Source organism: Mustela erminea, chromosome 11, assembly GCF_009829155.1.
Source record: "Mustela erminea isolate mMusErm1 chromosome 11, mMusErm1.Pri, whole genome shotgun sequence".
Classification (NCBI taxonomy): Eukaryota; Metazoa; Chordata; class Mammalia; order Carnivora; family Mustelidae; genus Mustela; species Mustela erminea.
The window spans coordinates 65989338-66011543 of NC_045624.1; the positions used below are offsets into that span (position 1 = coordinate 65989338).

At 41.4% G+C, this 22206-nt stretch overlaps 1 protein-coding gene across 1 annotated transcript in view; it reads left to right on the forward strand.

Annotated features, from left to right (window-relative positions):
* COL28A1 (collagen type XXVIII alpha 1 chain) overlaps nt 1–22206 on the forward strand; it is a 158323-nt gene that overhangs the window by 95398 nt on the left and 40719 nt on the right. The window contains exons 26-27 of the mRNA XM_032305402.1: nt 6382–6450; nt 11062–11130. Of these exons, the coding sequence (XP_032161293.1) occupies nt 6382–6450; nt 11062–11130 (138 nt within the window). The remainder of the gene's footprint in view (nt 1–6381; nt 6451–11061; nt 11131–22206) is intronic.

The window sequence follows — 22206 nt, forward strand, 5'->3', positions numbered from 1 at the left end:
TCTGGATAATGATGCCCACCTCACAGGCTTATTCTGAGAAATTAATGGAAGAATGTCTATAAAACATTTGAATGAATTCTAACACACTGATGTCATAGTAGTCATCACAGTGTGCCTTACTCTGCCAAATCAAGTGTATCGCAGTATGGATACAGAAAAAAATAAGAATTGGTATAGGTAGAAGATCTGGAAAGACATTAAGTAAAGCCAAAACTGAGCAGTGGCAACGATGGGGAGAGGGAGAGGCTAGTCTTAGACAGCTGGGCACTGTACATGTGGTGAGGTCCTCTCAGGGATGCGGTTTTGAGGATGCTTTCTTTCCTCTCCTTGAGAGAGTGTGACCAACTGAATGTAGGAAAAGGACTTTCACAGCCACAGACCCATGGTCTTTGTATTAAATGGTAGCTGGAACAAAGTCTGTGGAGACTTGAGCGTTTTGCTTCCAGCTCTCACCAACACCAAGAAGGGAGGTGGGACCTGGAGTCTGACCTGGGTTTGGATTGCTGCTGGCTGCATGGTTTCTAGGAAATCGTGTATCCTTATCTGGAAGTCTCAGTTTCCTTTCTATAAAATGAAGTAAGCTGATGTTGGGATAATAAATGAAAAGTACCTGCCACATAATACATTTAATAAATGTTAATTATTATTTATTTTATTATTAATTATTGTTATTTTAGTGTTGCCAAAGCAAAGGTTTACCAATGAGAAAAAAAGAATGAATGTGATAGTGCGTTTGGTTTCTTTTCCTTTCTATTAAAAAGTGAAGTTTGTGGTATTAATAGTTCCCAGGGCCATCATAAGATTATGTATGATTTTTAAAGGTGTTGAAATCAACCACTCTACAGGGTTATGGTCTAGGGGAAACTTTCACTGAATCATTTGTTAAATTCACATGTACAAGTACTACAGGGAGTTAGTTCTAAAGTTGTCCATTTCCTGTGAAAACGGAAGGAGTATCTCAAGTCTAGAATTCCTTTTGTGGGCCAAGAGGAAGCTCTGGGTGATCTAAATAGTTTTGTTTGTTTGTTTGTTTGTTTGTTTTGTGGATGGTAGAGGTAGGACTTAGGCTATGTGGTCTTACAAAATTTGTGGATATAGTCCAAAAGGGAAACTCCAGAACTAGCTTTCAGGGCTGTTTATTATCTCCTGATGCAAGGGCTCCCTCTGCAGGCTTGAGTAACTCTCAGCTCTTGCATGGGAAGCTAAGTCCAGCTGTGCAAGTGCCTGTCGTAATTCCTTTTATTTGCGATTGTCATGCCAACCACTGACAATAAAATCATACGTCTGAAAGTGTCATGGTGAATGTATTTCGTAGGTACCACTGGTGCTGCATTGATAGCACCGGGTGCTGTCAAATGGTGAAGTGAGTCCGGACCATGGTCCTCTTGTGGGTCCTCACTGGGTGTTGTGGCCTTCTAGGGGCACATGGCCAAAGGAACCAAAGACAGTATACATCTTCAAGACCACACCATATAGGGAGACACTGTTTCTGTGGATTCCCATAGCTCATTAAGTACTCGATATTCCCATCTATTAAAAAGTATGGTACATGGGGCACCTGGGTGGCTCAGTGGGTTAAGTCTCTGCCTTCAGCTCAGGTCATGATCCCAGGGTCCTAGGATCGAGCCCCACATGGGGCTCTCTGCTCAGCAGGGAACCTGCTTCCCTCTCTCTCTCTGCCTGCCTCTCTGCCTACTTGCGATCTCTGTCTGTCAAATAAATAAAATCTTTATTTAAAAAAAAAAGTATAGTACAGAAACACCAAAGGACAACCCTAAACCATGTTACAGACCAACTGTAACATCTGCAGAGTATGTTAAGCTAAGACTTGATTTAAAGTCCATCAGGTAAATAAATGCATAGATCAGATTCTATTTACCTAGGTCAAAAGGTCATAAAAGATTATTTGGATAGATAAAACACAGCTATATGTCAACAATTATATGGATAAAGATAGACAGCTTATTTGAGGGAAACACTGTAGCACCATAGATGATGTGAGAAACATGCTATCAAAGTTCATTGGCCAAGGTTCAAGGACAGAAAGGGCAATCAGGAGTCCACAAGGTCTACACTCAGGGAAACTGAGTAAGAGAGAGAATGAACAGCACTAATAAACCCAGACAAGGCTGGCTTGAAGTACATTCACTCGCAACTTATTTCAACTATGTTTCCCACTTGCTTTCCCACCTGGGTTCAGTGGCGGGGGCGGGGAGGGGTGTCTATGTATGTGTGTGTGTGTGTGTGAATTAGTATGACTGATACTAATAGAGAATGAAGTTTTAACTAAAATCTTCACAATATCATGAATTACAGAGTGTCGAATTCTTTCTTAAGAGAAATATTACTCAATAAAAAAATCTCCTACCCTGTCTCCATATTCTAAATTTTTAAAAGGTTTGTAACATTTGGGACATAACCAAGAATGCGTGAAAGATATGTAAGTTCTAATGATACTGAATCCATCTGTGTGCTTTCATCCTTTGCCAATCTTTCTACCTCTAAAATCTTGTATTCTTCTCCTTATTAACAGTGAACATCATGGCAGCCTTTCCTCACCTTTACTGGTGAGGTTTTTATTGGATGTCATTCATGGATCTAAAAAAATACTGTTACAAACATTTTATTATGAAGATTATTATGTATGTGTAGAAGTAGAAAGACCAGTAAAATGAACTCCTATCTACCCATCACACTTGAGCTAATATCACTGTGGGGTCAATCCTGTTCTACCATCCTCTTCCCCTTCTTCCACTGCGTTCCTCTGAAGCAAATCCCAGACATCTCCCATATAAAGGCTTAGCATTTATCTCTCAAATATAAAAGCTCTTTTTAAAAAAACATAACTGCAGTACCATTAGCAAACTTAAAAAACATTAGTAATTCTTTAGTATCATCAAACATCCAGTGTTCAGATTTATCAGCTTGTCTTACAGATTTGTTACAGTTGGCTTGTCTGAATTGGGCTCCAAATGATGTCCACACATTGCATTCGATTGAGATGCTTCTTAAATCTCTTTTAAGCAAAGGTTAGTCATCCTTTGTTTTTCCCTTGTGCTTTCTGTGTGGATGAGCTCCTTGTCCTTGAGGGTCTTGTCGATGCTATTCCTACGGTGTCGACACGTTTCTATGTCCTGTGGTTGTCAGATTTAGAGACCTGCTCAAATACAGGTCCTAATTTTCTTAGCAGAAGGCTTTCCAGGTGGGCTTGTGGACTCCCCATTGTGCCACATCCACCATGTCCAGTTGGGGGCCCTGTGCTTCCAACCTCATCAGGCAAGGGCCGAGGTGAATAGCAACACAAGAGGGAGCCATTGTATCTGGGGTGGGGTTCACAGTAACCAGGCAAAGCATTCCTTTTGACAAAACATCAAATGGTTCTCGGTAGACTCTATTGAAATATGTTTACCTGGGTTCTGTTTGGCCGGTGGGCATCAAAATGAAGCAAGTGTGTGAATCAGTCAGGGATAACTGGAGACTCTCCCCCAGTGAATTTATGCTCCCTCTGAAGGTACGTATCTTGAGTCAGAAGACTCAAGAAAGGAGAGACAACAGAAATGTACAGGAACATGTTCTCTACTTGGAGCTCTTGATAAGTGATCATTTCAGCTGGGAGAAACTTGGGGTCACTCAAAGGTGGGAATCAGAAGGAGAGAGGTGTTAGGGAGATAACTAGGACCTGTAGTCACAAAAGCAGCTGTGGACTATGAGGGAGAGATGGAGACAGGTGACCAGAATCATAAAAGTGGCTTGCGGGCACAAGGGAAATAGGTAATTATGAAATTAGAGATAAGAAGCATTAAGTTGGCAATGAAGTTTACATCTTTTCCTTTTCTTTTAAGGCCTTGTTTTCTCTTTAGGATTTATAAGTAGAAAGCAAAGTTAAATGAGGATGGGCTGTTTTGCTAGATAAACAATTTCATCATTTCTTATAATCCATGATTTTGCACTGTTGCAATCTAGAAGCTATTTAGCTCCAAACAGAACATGAATGAAACGGGACCTCAGGCAAAGAGCTTGGGAGATTTACCTTCAAAGCCTGGCTGGCTTTGGCTTCTTTCTTCCTCTTCTTCTTCTTCTTCTTTATTTTCTTTATAATTTTGTTGAGACATATTTTGTATATCCTAGAACTCACACACTCCAATTATATGTTTCAATGATTTTTAAAGGAAATTTAGCAAGTTGTAGGCCTTACTATAAATCGGTTTTAGAACATTTTCTCCCCCCCAATAAAATCCCTTGTGCCCATTTACAGTTAATCTTGTCCTAGTTCCTGTTCCTCATCCCAGGCAATCATGGATTTATTTTCTGTTTCTATAGATTTGCCTTTTCTGGACATTTCATACAAATGGAATACAGTATGTGGTCTCATAGATCAGACTTCTTCCACTGAGAATAATGTTTTTGAGGTTCGTGCATGTAGCTTGTAGCTGTGGTCCATTCCTTTTTATTGCTGAATATATCACCTTTTATAGTTGATAGGCATTTAGGTTGTTTCTAGTTTTTAGCTATTATGAATAATTCTGCTAAGAGCATTCATATGTAAGTCTTTGTGTGGACATATGTTTTCATTACCCTTGGGTACAGGAGTGAAATTACTACTATACAGTAAATCGATGTTGAACTTTTTTATTTTTAAAGATTTTATTTATTTATTGGACAGACAGAGATCACAAGTAGGCAGAGCAGCAGGCAGAGAGAGAGGAGGAGAAGCAGGCTCCGTGCTGAGCAGAGAGCCCAATGTGGGGCCTCGATCCCAGGACCCTGGGATCGTGACCTGAGCCAAAGGCAGAGGCTTTAATCCACTGAGCCACCCAGGCGCCCGATGTTGAACTTTTTAAGGAATTGCCAAACTGTTTTCCAAAGTGGCTGTACCAACAACTTGGGAGCGTTCCTCCTTCTCCACATCCTCCTAATTCTGCTTGTCTATAGCACAGCTATTGACAAGTAAGTCTTTAGACTTACTTTAGTTTTTTCTTTAATAAATCAGCTGGGGTGGGGGGCCTGAGTGGCTCTGTCCAATGAGCGTCTGACTCTTGGTTTCAGCTTAGGTCATAATCTTAGGGTTCTGGGATCAAGCCCCACATTGGGTTCCGTTCTCAGCCTGGAGTCTGCTTGAGTTTCTCTCTTCCCTCTGCCCCTCCCGCTCCTGCTCTCTTTCTTTCTCTAAAACAAATAAATAAATCCTTAAAACAACAACAACACACAGCTGGGGTGAGGCATTAATATTTCCCAAGTGCCTCCTCAGCTAGATAGGCACAATGGCACAAAAGAGGGAGCCATTTTATCTGGTGTAGGCTTCACAGGACCCAGGCAAAGAAGACAATTATTTCTGGTAAAACATTGAATGGTTCTGGGTAAAATCTATTGAACTGTGTTTACACAGTTTACACACAGTTCAATAGATTTGTGTATAGTGTATTATGTGGTCACGATACAATAGATTGTGTGTCTCTATCACAGTCTCTAGACACTGTGATCGAGACACTCGTATTCTTTGTCTTACTTCCCTGTCGTCCTCAGGAAACCTAAGTGTGATTTTGTGTATATCTGATGAATGTACTGAGGTTCAGAAATGTTAGATGAGTTAGTCATCGCTGTAACACAGGGTTGTCATGAGTACTGAATTACATCCAGTAACTTGTACGAACATGCAGGGCAGAGTTCTGGGTACACAGAAGGTGGCTAATGAAGAGATTGTAATTTCTGTTCGTTCACATCTCACACAGATCCAGCCACAGGGCCTGAGCTACCCTAATCAGGCCCCACCACTCTTCTGGGCTAGATGCCTGTTCTAAAAGGCTTTAGGGGATCTGCAAAGCTTGTATAGAACTTATCCTGTAACCACAACTGCTTCTAGGGCAGAAATATCTCAAAGCTCATCCTTGACCCCTAGTAGCATAATTTTTGTTGCATAAAATACTAAAAGCAACTAGTTCAGGATGGGGTTACAGCTTTCAATGGTTTCTTTTTATTCTCCTCTCTTGTTTCTCCCTCCACTCACAATGGCGGCACTTCTCCAAACTCCAAGAAGGGAGTTATCAAAAATTACATTGAGGTTGTCAAAAGTTAACTAACTTGATTGCTTTGAAATGGACCCATATCAGTTGGCTGGAAGGTTACTTAAATGGCAATAAGAAATGAAAACAAAAGGTAATAACACTCCCTTTGTCAAGTAGAGGAAAGTGATCTGCAAGAAAAGGGCTCAATATCTTAGTCAAATTCAAGGATTTGGGTTTTAAAATATATTTTTATATATGAAAGTTTATACAAAATATTTTTAACATGAAATATAACATTTTATATAAACTATACAACATAAAGGTTTTTTCTTGTTGTTTGTCTCAGATCAGTAACTTGTCATTTATTGTGTCTTTTCAGGGAGAGCCTGGTGTCAGAGGCCCCCCAGGCCCCTCTGGGCCTCGGGGCATAGGAACCCAAGGGCCAAAGGTGAGTCTTTAAGTCTGTGCTCTGCGTGAAGTTCAGGTACCATCCGTGCCAAACGAGTGAATATTAACTTCCTAGCACATGTTTATTTTAGTGTTGACTTGTTTTTTCTGGAGTGCTGATGAGAAGGCTTATTTTCTCATATTACGTAGCTTTCAGGAAAATTGTTTAAGTGTGTAAAGGCATTTACTTCCCCCAAAGAAATTAGAAAGTGTCTCTTTAGAAAGTGGTTGCCAAATGCTCAAAATATTTCCAGTTTTCTTAGAGGCTGTGCCATCATTAAGGAGCACATTTTCCCTCTAGTCAGAGGGACCTCAGCTGGCCCTTCAACAGAATGCCTGCTAATCTGTCTGTTGTGTCAAATGTGCATAGTACACTCTGTCAGGGCCACAGGGCCAGGGTCTAGATTTACTGTCCCCATGGAAGGTGAGAGAAACTTCCTCAGACTCCCTTTGCTCTCGTTTCTATTTCCCTTTCTTTTGTTGTCTCCAATCTGGTGGTTATTCATCCTTTCCTTCTCACAATCCAGGGTTTTTCAAAGAGGGAGACCTTGTCCTCCCTGGTTTGCCCTAGGGGGACATTTGGCGATGTCTGGAATCATTTCTGGGTGCCACAGCAGGGGGAGGAGTGCTGCTGGCATCTAGTGGGAAGGGGCCGGAGATGCTGCTCCACATCCTAGAGCCCCCAGCTCAACGTGGGAATAGCGCAGAGGTCGAAGAGCTGTGTTAACCCTTGATTCACGTGCTCAACAAATAATTCTTTGATTTGTTCAAAAACTAAAATGAAGAGGTATCAGGTATGTTCATAGGGAAAACAGGTGTCAATGAGCCACATGTTACAAATTCAAATTTCAAATACCTATGTTTGTGACCGGAATGCACAGAAGTGAATTAGAGCCCCACATCAGAGAGGGCAGGGCAAAGGCCTTATGAATCAAAGATTTTACTTGAGGATCCTAGAATTACCAAGATTCTTAGTTTATCTTTTTTTGTCCATCGACTTCATTTTGGCAGTTGGTTTCTTTTTATTCCTAAGTTTCTGGATCACTTCACATGGATAAAAATCCTCCCAAGATGTTCATAGTTATTATCACTGGGTGGTGGAAAGAAGGGTCTATTTTTTCTTTGTTGTTGTCCTCTTTATTTCTGTTCTTAATTTTTTTTTTCAATGAGCAGGTGTTCCTCAATTAGAAAAAATAAATAGAAAAAATAATAATTAGAAAAAAATAAAGCTTTTTCTGTAGTGGAAAGAAAAAAAAAGCTGTCTTATACAGTAACTTCTATGAATCCAGCATTTCTCAAAGCTTGTTCCATCAAAATTTAATTAGCAAACTTCTGGAATAAAAAAAGTTAAGCTTATCTCTCTATTGTGGGACTTCTTAGAGGCTTTCATATATTTCTATGGGCATAGTTGAAGACATTGTAGGTTCAGATCAAGACTACCACAATAAAGAGAGTCCAATGAATTTTTTGATTTCGCAGTGCATATAAAAGTTATGTTGCCATTATATTCTAGTCTATTAAGGGTGCAATAGCATTATGTCTAAAAAAAAAAAAAAACCCCAATGATTATATCTTCATTAAAAGTGCTTTGTTGCTAAAAATCTTAACCATCATCCGAGCTTTGGGCAAGTTGCCATCTTTTTGCAGATGGAGGGTCTTGCCTCCATGCTGATGGCTGCTGACTGATGAAGAGTGTGGTTGTTGGAGGTCGGGGTGGCTGTGGCAATTTCTGACAATAAGACCACAATGAAGTTTGCCACCTTGGTTGACTTTTCCTTTCACAAACGATTTCTTTGTGGCATGCGTTTGACAGCATTTTACCCAGAATAAAACTTCTTTCAAAATTGGAGTCGTTCCTCCCAAACCCTGCCACTGCTTTATCAACTAAGTTTATGTAATTCTAAATCCTTTGTTATCCTTTCAGTGAATCTTCACATTTCTTGCAAAACGTATTTCTTAAGTAAGAACTTGAAAGTCAGATTTACTCCTTGATCCACGAGCTGCAGAATGGATGCTGGCTTAGCAGCCATGGAAACCTTCATCTCATCATCCTCTCCCACCAAGAACTCTTGAGTTACTAGGTGCATTGTCGATATTTTTTTTTTTTTTTAAGATTTTATTTATTTATTTGACAGAGAGAAATCACAAGTAGGCAGAGAGGCAGGCAGAGACAGAGAGAGGGAAGCAGGCTCCCTGATGAGCAGAGAGCCCGATGCGGGACTCCATCCCAGGACCCTTGGATCATGACCTGAGCCGAAGGCAGTGGCTTAACCCACTGAGCCACCCAGGTGCCCCCATTGTCGATATTTTGAAAGCAATCTTCTGAGCAGCAGGTCTCCACAGTGGACTTAAAATATTCAGTAAACGATACTGTAAACAGAGGTGCTACCATCAGGCTTTGTTATTCATTTATAAAACATAGAGTAGACTTCACACACTTTTTAAGGGCCCCGGGATTTATGAGATGGTAAATCAGCACAGGCTTCGACTTAAGTCCCCATCTGCATCAGCCCCTAACAAGATGGTCAGCCTGTCCTTTGAATCTTTCAAGCCAGCCACTGACCTCTTCCTAGCTATCAAAGTCCTAGACGGCATCTTCTTCCAATCCAAGGTCTTTCCATCTATGCTGAAAGTCTGTTGTTTAGCGCAGTCACCGGTCACTTACTCTCTGAGCCTGACCTTCTGTTCACCTTGCTGCAGCTTCAGAAGCCCCTGCTGTTCACCTTGTACTTTCACGTTACGAAGAGGACTTCCTTCCTCGTGAACCAAATTCTGCTAGCTTCCAGCCTTCTTCTGCAGCTTCCTCACCTCTCCCAGCCTCCAGAAAATTAAGAGAGTGCCTTGCTCTGCATTAGGCTTTGGCATACGGGAAATTTATGGCTGGTTTGATCTGCCCAGACCACTAGAACGTTCTCCATGTCAGCAGGGAGGCTGTTCTGCTTTCTCAAACCTCATGAGTTCACCAGAGGAGCACTTTTCATTTCCTTCAAGAACTTTTTCTTTGCATTCACAATTTTGCTAAATGTTCAGAGCAAGAGGCCTACCTTTGGGCCTATCTTGGCTTTCGACATGCCTTCCTCACTAAGCTGAATCACATTTAATTAATTAATTAATTTTTTAAAAGATTTTTATTTATTTATTTGACAGACAGATCACAAGGAGGCAGAGAGAGAAAGGAGGAAGCAGGCTCCCCGCTGAGCAGAGATTCCCGATGCAGGGCTCAATCCCAGGACCCTGAGATCATGGCCCGAGCCAAAGGTGGAGGCTTAAACCCACTGAGCCACCCAGGCTCCCTTCTAGCTTTTAATTTAAAGTGAGAGATATGTGACTCTTCCTTTCACTTGAACACTTAGAGGACACTGTAGGGTTATTAATTGGTCTTATTTCAGTATTATTGTGTATAAGGGTGTAGGGAGGCCTGAGGGGAGGGAGAGAGAGAGGGGAATGCTATGGAACATAGGGGAATGGCTGATGGAACAACCAGAACAGTACTACGTTTATCATTAACTTAGATATCTTAAATGGGTACAGTTTGGTGCCATAAAACAATTATAATAGTACCATCAAAGACCACTGATCAGAGATCACCATAAGCAATGCAAGAACAACGAAAAAGTCTGAAATATTGTGAACATTACCAAAATGTGACACGGGGACAGAAAGTGAGCAAATGCTATTGGAAGAATAGCATGGCTAGACTTGCCTGACACAGCGTGGCCACAAACCTTCAGTCTGTAAAAAAGCAGTATGTGGGGAGCCAAATAGGAAAGCGCCAGGAAACAAGGTAGGCCTATATGCACTTGGGGTCTCCAAGGAGAGGCACACACATGGTATACAACACTTTCCAATCTCATTTGACCACAGAAGTCTTTCCTCAAGAAGCATGGAGTTCACTGATGTTGTAGAAAACACATACTGGGAAATGAGGTACTTTTGCTTCATTGACCTATTTTCCTTTCCGCTGAATCTTTAACTGCAACCTCAGGGAATAGCTCTCCATATGGAAATGGAGAAACATAGGAGAGGCCACACAGAATTATGTGTGAGTGGTCTTCACAGCCCTAGTGTTCTTAGGGTTGGTGGTTGGGCAGCTAGAGGAGCCCAAAGAGACAAGGATACTGGACCAAATGCTTCTGCTTAGGCCAAGTAGCTATGCCTTGCCTTTTTACCTGAATCTGGATTATGCATAATATTTTTGCAAGGGTTCTGTGGCTTAAAATTGGGGGGAAAACACTGGATTTTTTTGTTTGTTTGTTTTTAAAGATTTTATTTATTTATTTGACACACAGAGAGAGAGAGAGATCACAAGTAGGCAGAGAGGTAGGCAGAGAGAGAGGGGAAGCAGGCTCCCTGCTGAGCAGACAGCCCGATGCGGGGCTCCATCCCAGGACCCTGAGATCATGACCTGAGCTGAAGGCAGAGGCTTAACCCACTGAGCCACCCAGGAGCCCCGGGAAAACACTGTTTTATATAAGATACGATATAGCTTCATGGGGCACATGGATGTTGGTCCTGATCTGACCAAAATAAGAAGGAAGCCAAGAGCAGTAATACATTGTTCCTTCCTAAACCTTCTCATACTTCTCTTCAATTTCTCTTCATCTTCCAACAGGGAGACATTGGGCAGAAAGGCTTGCCTGGCCCTCCTGGTGCCCCTGGCTATGGATTACAAGGAATTAAAGTAAGTGGATGCGATCGCTTGAGTCACATCTCAGTTCATGAAAATGATGAGATTATGGAAAATATCAAACGTGGCTACTTTGAAATGAATTTAAATTTAATATGAGCTTAGCAGTTAAAATTGCCTCCAGTACTTAGAGACACAATCCAGAAGTGTAAAAATGCTCTAAGTGTATTCGTTTCACGAACAGGAGATATTACCTAAATTGGTTGGTGAGACATTTAGGGGTTACAGTGGGTTTGTCATCCTTGCTGGTCTCTGAGCCGAGTGGAGAACGTATGCCCAGCTGTGTGTTCGCTCCCTGTCTCTGTCTCCATCTCTGAACTTCCTCGCCGGTATCTTCCATTCTTAGCCCAGGGCTTTCTAGTCTTAGCTCGCAGTGGAACTGCCTGGGGAGCACTATGAATAATACAGGTGACCTACCCCAGAAAAGTGAGATCCGAATCTCCAGCACTAGCGCTTGAACACTGTGGGTGTTCCATACGGGTGAAAGCCCCCAGGTGATTCTCCTGCACATCCAGGGTGAGAACTCCGGCTCTGGGTGCTGAGTCTGTGTCATTGAATTCACAGCTCCCTGGGTTCCTCACTCTTCCTGTCTCAACAGCCATAAGCCCATCCAGCAGTGAGGGACTGCCGGGGTGGCCCAGACCACTATAGACAAAACATGGCATCTGAAGGCTCCTAGGCAACCTCAAACAATATCCTCTTCTACATCTCCTGTGTTGATTGATTTTTAATTTTTATTTCTTACTGGATCATTCTCCTTCTATTTTCTCCCAAATAAACTTCTATGGTTTTTTTTTACCACATGGAAGCTTCGAAACAGAGTAATTCATTTGCTAGATAATTGATATTGACTCTTAAAAAGTGGAAACATTCACAGTCAATTCTTTTTCAAATAGAATGTCCTAGGAAGTAGGAGACAGTAGGAGGACAGTAGGAGCTTGAGATAATAATTGTGAAAAATCCTGTGTTGAAAATAAATCACCTGTTCCTCTTCCTGCATAGAGAGTGAGCTTAGTCAAGAGCAAAAGTCATGTAATTTGTGTTAGAGCTTTCCCTCTACCACACAGCGTCTAGGGCTTCCGCAGCTGGTCTTCTGAACAACAGCTGCCCATCGGTGGGGCTGAAGATCAAGGGAATGCCCGACAGTTATCATGTTGCTGATGTACCAGCTCTGGAAAATACAGCAAAAAAACCGCTTCCTTATAAACAACATTACTCTCACGCTTAGTCTTAAAATTCTACAGTTAAAAGATGGTAACATTCTATAGATGCCTTTGCATAAGTCTGTGAAGGCAATGAACCCGTGCTTGGCCACCGGTCTTTTCACCATTAGCTCAACTCACACGTGCTGGTAGTTCCTTATCATAACTGTTCAATCCAGGGCCAGCGTTGTCCCTTTCATTATCAGGGGAAAATCTTCCTTATTCCACAAGCAGCACCATGGGTGGCACTTAATCCTCACCAACTCTGACTCTGGTGCCCTCCCCTCCTCACCACTTGTCCTTTTTTTATGATCCTCCCCACCCCCAGGGTATGCTATGTTCAATGTCTATCTTGAGGGAGATTCTGGGGTGAAGCCTACCACGACAGGGAGAGGGCCCAAATTAAAACTGTCACATATCCAGGGTGAGCAGAAATGAGATCATCTTTTCTTCCACTGAGGGCTGTGACCCAATCCTACTTGGCAGGGAGCCCTGACCAAGGCTGTCTCATAAAACCTCTCTAGACTTATTGGATCACTTGGCATCCTGTCAACAGAGGGCAAACCTATTTTACTCAAGACTGCCACCTCATTTTCTTGACCCTGGGTCATACCACTGCTGTAAAAGGAAGGGAACTGAAAGATCTAGTTGTTGGTGTTCCTTTGAGTCATTTTAAGTATAAGTGATGAGGGAAATGTCATTTCTTACGTTCATTTGTTGACCTATTTCCCACCTCTTTCTAAACTCATCTGAATTAGTAAAACACTTCTGTTGGTATGTTGGTTGCTAAGTCTCTAATTGAAGGCCTTGTTGCTGTTGACCTTTAACCTTGGGGTCTGATCCATGCCCTGTCTCTCATGCTGTCCCAACCCTGGGGAAAATAAGGGCTTGGGCTACAATCACAGAAGTGATATGTTCCAGCACTTGCCTAACTTTGCTGCTCAAATATTGTGTCTTTAGACTGTCACTCATCAACTAACCAACCAATCAACAACCAATACTGGTTGAGCACCGTCTATGTCAGGCAAATAGCCTAAATGCAATATAAAATGGTGAATGAAGAGACGTGAATTTAGTCATGGCATTTATAGACTATAGGATAATCATACTCTGAGCTCTGAGAGTACGGAGGGGAGGCACATAGAATAAACTGGGTTTACAGTAGGCCAAAGTCGTAAGTGTAGTCTGAATCCCAAGAGCAACTAAAAGTCAGGGCAGGATGATATGACCAGACAGGTATTAGAAAAGACTCACTCTGTCTACCATCTGTGGAATGGATGTGCACGACTGCAAGGAATGTGGGTGCTGCTCTTCCCGTGACCCCATGTATTCTTCTGATTCTCCAAGCAGAAGAGGGTGGCCTTCTGGCAACCCTCTCTTCCCACCTCTCCTGAAGCTCTGGGACCATACATGGGAAACATGAGGACATGATGAGCCCACTCTGCTTGGGCACCAGGGCAGTGTCCTGCAGTTTCTCTGCAGTCCCCACTGTGACTCGGCAGGCTCTGCACTACAGGGAAGCTCTGGCTCCTTTAGAGTTGTCAGTGCTTTCTTTCAACTACTGATGTCTGTTGATTGAATGGATGACTATGGGATTATGGCTCCTTGGCCTTGGTCTTTCAGGTTCATGGCATAGGCTGGGAGGTGATTTGATGCCACCATCTTGTCCCATTGTGAACACTGACCATTCCCCTAGATATGGACTGTAGATCTGCCAGGAATCCTCCATGTGAAGTCAGGAGGGAGAAGAAATGGGGTGGGGTCTCAAGGGATTCCTTGTTCTGTCAACTAGCCCTTCTAGGGGCCAGGTAGGATATAATGAGAGGGTGGGCCAGTGTCCCTCTCTCCAGCTTTGTTGAAGTCAGTTCTGGTGTCCTGCTCAGCCCTGACATTGCTGTGGTACCTCTTCTCAGAGGATCAAAAGGTGGTTATACAAATAAGATTCCTGGTGGCGCTCCTTGACTTTAGAAGTTTCTGAGGTAGGTTTGTGGATTGGGCTCTACTATAACTCCTACCCACAAACTGTCTATTTATTTAAAAAACATGCTTCCATGCCTCTGGCTTCCATTCTGCATTTAGGCCTGAACATGACCCATCCAGCCCTGGCTAAAGGAACTGTCCCTGTAGTCAGGCTGGGTGAGCGGATGGGCTAATGTGTGGGTTAATGGTTAGTTAGGCCACACCAGTGTGAGAAGTAGACTCAGTGACATGCTGGGGGAATCTGGTGAATGTTATCTGGCAGAAATCCCAGTATCTCCAAAGTGGATAAATAATGATGATTAGAGTGGTCACATGGTGTTAGAGTAAAGGATTAACCTCTAAAATGACTAGAACACAGAAATGGAGGGAAACTCAATCCAGATGACCTCTCCCCTCTATATGGTGATCTCAAGGCATGATGGAAAGAAAATGAGCTTTATTTTTTTTTTTATTTTTTATTTTTTTTGAAAATGAGCTTTAGAGTCTCACAGACCTTGGCCTGAATCTTGCTAGTTGTGTAAGCTTGGCTGAAGCCTGGAACTTCAGCTTTTGCATTTTTAAAATGGAGATAAGACGGACTATTTGACAAGACACTGTGAAGATAGAATTGTATAAAGTGCCCAATGCATGGTACTGAGTACACAACCAGAGCTGGAGCTATGGAGTCAACAGATTTGAATCATGGCTTCCTGAGTACTATAGCCTGGCCTCTAGTTTTCATATTTGAGTAATGGGGATAATAATAGTACTATTACTTAAAGTTGTCATGAGAAAGAAATGAAATTAAATGTGACTGTATGTGTAACACCTTAACATGGGGCTTGGCACATGGTTCCATATGTTTGTATTATTCACATTATTGTTCCTTTCTGCTTCCCTCCATTTCCACTAGTCCCTCTTGTATTTTCCAGGATGAAGGCCCAGCATGCTGGCATACAAATGATTTATGCTCTAAAAACATGAAATACTGGTTGTATAACTTAGTGTAGGCCTGGCTTTAGTACTAAATAAACCCCCAAATGAATAATGGCTCAAAAACAGTAGAGGTTTTTGCTCACTTAATGGGACAATGTAGGTGTTCCTTTTGGTTGGCAATTTTCCTTCATGTAGAATTTCAGAGAATTTCACCCTCCATTTATGCTTCCTCCTTGTGCAGGGCCCCTTTACCACTTAGACCCAGCAGGCAGACAGGGAGAGCGTGAAAGAGGCACATGTGCTTCTCCAAAGTCTTGATCAAGTGTTAACAACATGTCACCTCTGTTCCATCTTACTGGCTGGAACCAGTGTCATGGAGAGGCCGACCAGCTGTGCGCCCAGGAAGAAGAACCAGAGATCTGGTGAAGGGCTGGCATTAATGCCACACATAATTTAATGTTTCTAGGAAGGATGGCAACTTTAAAAAGTATCTGTTGTTCTGAAGCATATTGCTGCTTCCAGAAGTGAACAGAAGACAAGAGTGGTCTCCATGGCAACTTCCAGAATGCTTCGTCACTGTCCTGAAACTGTGGGGGTGCTGTTACCCGGGCTTCCAAAGACTGGGTTCAGCTTCATCATGCCTTTCATCCTAACTTCAAAAGAAAACCTTAGAGCCTTGATACCCTCTTACTTATTTCATGCAGCCTCAGGAGCGCCAAAGAATGATTTAGAAAATTTGTCTTGAGCGGACAGACTGAGTATCAGCCACAGAGCTGGAGAAGCCTGGGGCTTTTTGGGACCAGGAAAGGAACAGAGAAAGCTCATTCCAGTCTATGACCTGGAAGCTGGTGGCAGAGCCGTGGTTCCAAAGTTGGGAGAGATGGTTCCATCAGAGGAGGGAGGCAGAGGTGGCACAAAGAACTGATGTGAGGAATAAAGAAGAGCCAGCAGTATAAGGGAGGGGTCCGAGCCTTAGATGATTATCCAGGATATAATAGCATCTGAAAATCAGCTTGGGTGTGGTGGTGGCTGAGTTAGCCCAGCTTGCAGGACCCAGCGTGGGGACAGCCAGAAAGAAAATGGCTTCTTCCTCCAAAGCTCTCTGATTAGAAATCCAAGGTACAACCCAGAACTTTGTAAGATTCTTCCTTCCATGTTTAGGGTTAATGTCATTTCTTAGGTACGTTTTTGTTTGTTTGGGCTGCATCAAAGTAACTGGTTCTCTAAACTCCCAGAGCCATGTTAACTGCAGCAAGTACTTTTCTCCACCTTCTGAGATCCCTTCACCAGAAAGGCTAAAGCTTGAAAGAATGTGAGTGTACTGTGGTGGAAGTCTCATACAACCTGGCAGCCTTCTGGGGGGCTCCTACCTATACCCAATCACTTTGAAAGTGTTTCCAAAATCTATTTGACTAGACTTGGTTAGCGTGGACCTATTATTGCATGGAAAACTGCCCCCACTCAAAGGCCAAATAGAAATGATTTGTTGAAATGAAATTGACTTAAGGAGAGAAAAATGAGACCTAATAAAAGTCAGGGGTAGATTCAATACAAACAAAGTCGCAAATATCTGCAGAAAGGTTAATAGGTATTGACATTTAGTCTTCCAAACTCATATGTGATGGTGTTAATACTACAAAAAGAGCAGTAGGCTTGGGTGGCTCAGTCGGTTAAGCGTCTACCTTCAGCTCAGGTCATGATCCTAGGGTCCTTCTCCGCAGGAAGCCTGCCTCTCCCTCTGCCTTCTGCTCCCCGTGCTTGTGTTCTCTTTCTCTCTCTCTCTTTGATAAATAAATAAGCAAACAAACAAATAAATAAATAAATAAAATCTTTATGAAGAAAGATTATATTCCATGTATTATGCACACAGATGTCAAGTAACGTATCCAGCGTCACTCACCCGGGCTCCTCATGTGCCTCCCTGAGGTAATTGCGTGAGGTATAACAATCAAGTCAGAGTCGGTGTCCAAAGGAGGAAAATGACTGGTTTGAGACTTTCAGAAGTGTCACTCAAAATTTTTATTTGCATCCTGAAATTAAAAGTTGGCCCTTCAAAATGGGAGACAGAGGTAGTGGTTTCTTGTCCTGATATTCTAAATTTTTTAAAAGCGAGAGGGATTACAAAGCATTTCTTTCCCCCTGAGAGCAGTTCTGTCAGAAGCCGGGGATTGGATTTAGTGAACTTCTGAGATCAGTGGCCGGGCCTCTGACTAGGAATTCCAGCAGGCTCTGGGCTGGCAGGGTGGCTGCCGGGCCACCCTGCCCTACACACAGGCAGAGGCTGATGGAGTCCCACCCAGCTGGCTCGTTGGGTGGGCGGACCTACTCTTTCCTTCTGCAAATCTCTGTGACAAATCAGTGAGGGCCAACTAGTATGTAGTTTAAACTGTCTTTATGGTTTTACAGACATCTAAAGGACTTCACAATTATTGGCTTTTTATTATCAGCAACTTTGCTTATCTAGTTGTAAATAGGACTATCTCATTTTAAATATAAGATGTAACAGGAAATGAGGCGATTACCTGTTCAAGTCCGGAAAAGCTCCAACAAAGCCAAGAGTACAGTTTGTGGCTCAAGCAGATAGGCAATAAAGTCAGCTTCCACATAATCTTTCTTTCATCTGAAGAGCCGTTCTTCCATCAGCGATTCTTCAAAACTGCTTCTCACATCAGAAGTGTGGGAATCTATGTTCCTTTCTAAAAATCTCTTCCCCTTTTAAGGATTTACTCATTTTTAACTACTGTATTTTCCCTTTACTTTTTTGGAATCTACTCATTTTTATCGCTCTTTTTCAGTATTTACTTTTGAAAAATACTCACTTTTACCTTCGAAAATACCCTTATTAACTTTTCTGATTCCTACAATAATTTCAAACACTGATTCCATCTCCTCTACCCTATCATTATTTCTTCTCAGACTGGAACCACTCTCCTTCTGCCTGATATGGATTCTTTGGAATTTCCTTTGGTTAAGGAGCCCCCAGAGCAACCTCTTCATTCTTTTTGCCTGAAACTAACTTTCTTTCCTTATTGATTTCTTTATTTAAAGATTTATTTATTTATTTGAGAGAGAGGGTGTGGTAGGGAGGGGCAAGAGGTAGGGGGAGAGAGAGAATGTCAAGCGGATTCCATGCTGAGCTCAGGCCCCAAGACAGAGCTCGATCCCACAACACTGAGATCAGAACCTGAGCCAATATCAAGAGTCAGACGCTTAACCAATTGAGCCACCCAGGTGCCCCAAATCTATATTTATTTTTCCTTAATCTCTTCTTAAAAGATGCTTTTCTAAGTATAGAATTCTAGGTACACAGCACTTCCTCTCAGTGCAGGGAAGATTTTCCCATAAGTTGGTCCCCATTGTTGCTCTTGAGAAGTTACCTGTCCTTCTAACTATTCCTTTGATGATAATTTGTCCCTGTGTCTGTGACTTTAAGTGCTTTCTCCTTTTATTTGGTGTTATCCAGTTTCACTATGATGTATCTGTTGTAGATTCTTCTTTATGTATCTTGCTTAACCTTAATGTGTTAGAACTTTTAATTTTGAGGACTAGTGTTGTTGTTGGGTTTTTTTAATCATTTCTGGAAGGCTCTCATCATCCCATTCTCAATCATTCTATAACATTATCCCTTTTTATTGTTTTCATAGCACTATCACCATCTGAAAATATTTGTGGTTTTTTTTTGTTTGTTTTATTATCTGTCTTCTTTTGGTTTAAAAAAATTATTTTTTGAGAGCAGGGACTTTGTTTCTTTCATCCGTGCCTAATTTCCCAGTACCTAGCAGAGTGTCTGGCATATAGGAGGCTCTTAATAAATATTTGTTTAATGAATGGACAAAGTAATAAATAGTTGAATGGATGTATGAAGGTTATATATTGGATGACGGTAAAGTTCCACCTGTAATCATACTGTTGACCCACAAAATGACTCATTTATATATACTTTAAGTCAATAAGCAATGACTAAATTCCATTATTAGGAGAACTCTAAACTTGTGAAATGAGAAATTCTTTTTAAAATCCTAGTGTTTAGCAGTGAGAGTACCTTACACTTACAGGCTGGTATACTTGATTGGCCTAACAAATAGAAGAAGTTTACTTGAAATGCTGTATTTGGCTTTCTTGAAAATACATCTTTGTGACCAGATTATCTATTACTACAGTGCAACAGGATCAGAGGGAATGCTATCAAAGTAAAAGTACTCGTTTGATACAAAGGAACCTGAGGTGTTGTATCTGGTGGTTCTTCTGTATGCTCAGTGGGTTCTGCCTAGTGGGTAATCAGAGTATATGTTCAGTAATTCTTGATTGATCTGATCTAGGTTCTACTTTAAAGACCCTGACTAATATATTAAGGAGATAAAGAGGAGGAAATTTAATTCATCATTACCTGTCACCAGACCAGACAATCTTGGCAATATCATTACATTTCCCATGGTCCTCTTTTTTTTTTTTAAGATTTTATTTATTTATTTGACAGACAGAGATCACAAGTAGACAGAGAGGCAGGCAGAGAGAGAGAGGAGGAAGCAGGATCCCCGCTGAGCAGAGAGCCTGATGCGGGGCTCGATCCCAGAACCCTGAAATCATGACCTGAGCCAAAGGCAGAGGCTTTAACCCACTGAGCCACCCAGGCACCCCTCCCATATCCTCTTAAGATAATAATCAAGTCAGAAATAAACGAAGGACCCAGTGCCATCCAGTTGTTACATTTTCACAACTTTACCAGGAAGTAATTTTTACCAGGAAGTTTTAGCCTTGAAAATGGACAGATTTTCCTATGAGCTCATAGTCATAGTGATGGCATTTCAAGAACACTAATACATTCATTATCAATTCCTATTCATCAGTATAAGGACAGTGAGCTTTTTTGGAAAACTATTTATTGGACAGTAGCTCTTATATTGCAAAGGAGAAAATAGATTTTTAAGTTATTAGAATACTGGCCTTCTGAAAATTCTCCAGTTGGTGTCTGTCGGTTTTGAAAAGTGAAATCTGATGAGTCAGTAGTTCCCGCTGTGATTATTATGCCAATTTTAGAAAGAAATAAATCTTCCAGAGACCTCAGTCTGTCTTTTCCTCTTAAAACACCTTGCTGAGGTAATTTTTTGAAGTCAACACCTTTGCTGTGTTTTCCTGCTACACAGAAAATATATGCTACACATATACTTAAATAATAGTGCACACACACTCTTTGCCAGGATTGTGAGATGAGTAACACTAACATGTCCTTCAAATAGGATCTCTTTTTATTCTGCATCTAAGTTTTAAAATCAGATTTTCTTTCTGCTCAAACTTAAAGATATTAACTCCAATATTTAGTCCTAGCTAGTTATACAAAATTTTATTTTCACAGTTCATTCAATAAAAATCTATTAAGCATGTCTAAATATGCCAGACTCTATTCTAGGTGGTTGGGGCGTATCATAAGCAAAAGAGACAAAGATTCTTGACTCATGGAAATTGCATTCTATTGCCAATAAATACAATAAATAAGTTATATAGTATGTTTGAAGATGAAACTGACATGGCAAAGAAAGGGAGAGCAGGGTAGGTGGGATGTGATGAAGTTTTAAGTGGGATGAAGTCATGAGAAGGTGACATTTGGACAAAGATCTGAAGGAGGTAAAGGAGGGGCTCTTGAGGATTTCTGAGGAAAAAGCATCCCAGGCAAAGAGAATAGCTTGTGCAAAGGCCCTGTTCTTGTGGGAAGGTGCCAGGCAGATTCAAAAGAAGAGTGAAAGGACCTGTGTGACTGAAGGTGACGTCAGGAAGGTAACAACAGGAGGGCTGGAGTGGGACCAATTCATATCTAGCCAGGTAGGCCCTTGTAAGGACTTTGACTCTTATTCAGAGTCTTGGGAGTTGTTTCTGGGTTCCAGCCAACACTAGGATTTGGTCTGACTTATTTTGTAAAAGAATGACTGTGACTGGTAGGCTGAGAATAGACTGTCTGAGGACCAAGACTGAACTAAGGAGCCTATTTAGGAATCCAGGCAATTACAAATGATATTTGAAAATCTGGGTTTTATAATCTAGTTCACATAAATTTAACTTCCTTGGAAAGGATTTATATCTAGTTGCCTGTATCTGAAAGTAGAAACATGTAACAAGAAACATTCTGGCACAATTGATGCCACACACATAAATCAGGTTGCAGATCTACCAACTGAGTTCAAGCTACTGAACCAAACTGAACTGTATTTTATATCTGGCCTGTGTGCAAATATAAGGAATCTTAACCCTAGAGACGTGTTTTCATTACACTTCTAGAAAAAACAAAGGTGGAATTTTCCTCTTGCCTTTTGACTTTCTCCCTTCCCTTTTTTTCTTTCTCCTCAGTCTATGATAACCATCTGCTGAAAACATGAGTGGTGAAATTATGAGGTTTAGGTCTTGGATGTGACAGAAATACCACTTGTTGCCTGACTTCCCTGCCAAATTCCAGTAAAAGAGGCTTCTGTCTCCTATTGGCTATTAGAAATCATTCTAGAATATACTTCTTAATAAACAAAACCCTCATCCATAGTAAAGATCTATAATTTTTTCTATAAAGATTCTATAATTTTACTATATATACACTATTTTACTATATATATATAGTTTTTCTATAAAGAATTTCTATAAACATTCTGTAATTTTACTATTTTAAAAGATTTTATTTATTTGAGGGCAAAAGAGAAAGAGAGAGAAAGAGCGCGCACAGGCAGGGGAAAGGCAGAGAGAGAGAGAAGCAGACTCTCCACTGAGCAGGGAGCACATGCAGGGCTCCATCCCAGGACCTTGGGATCATGACCTGAACTGAAGGCAGACATTTAACCAACTGAGCCACCCAGGCACACCTGTTCTGTAATTTAAAAAACCTTCACATAATTATATATCAAGAAAATAAATCTAAAGAGTTTTTAGTGTATACCTAAAGACATAGCTTCAAAAGTTGGAAAGACTGAAAAATAATAATAATAATAAGTGAGCA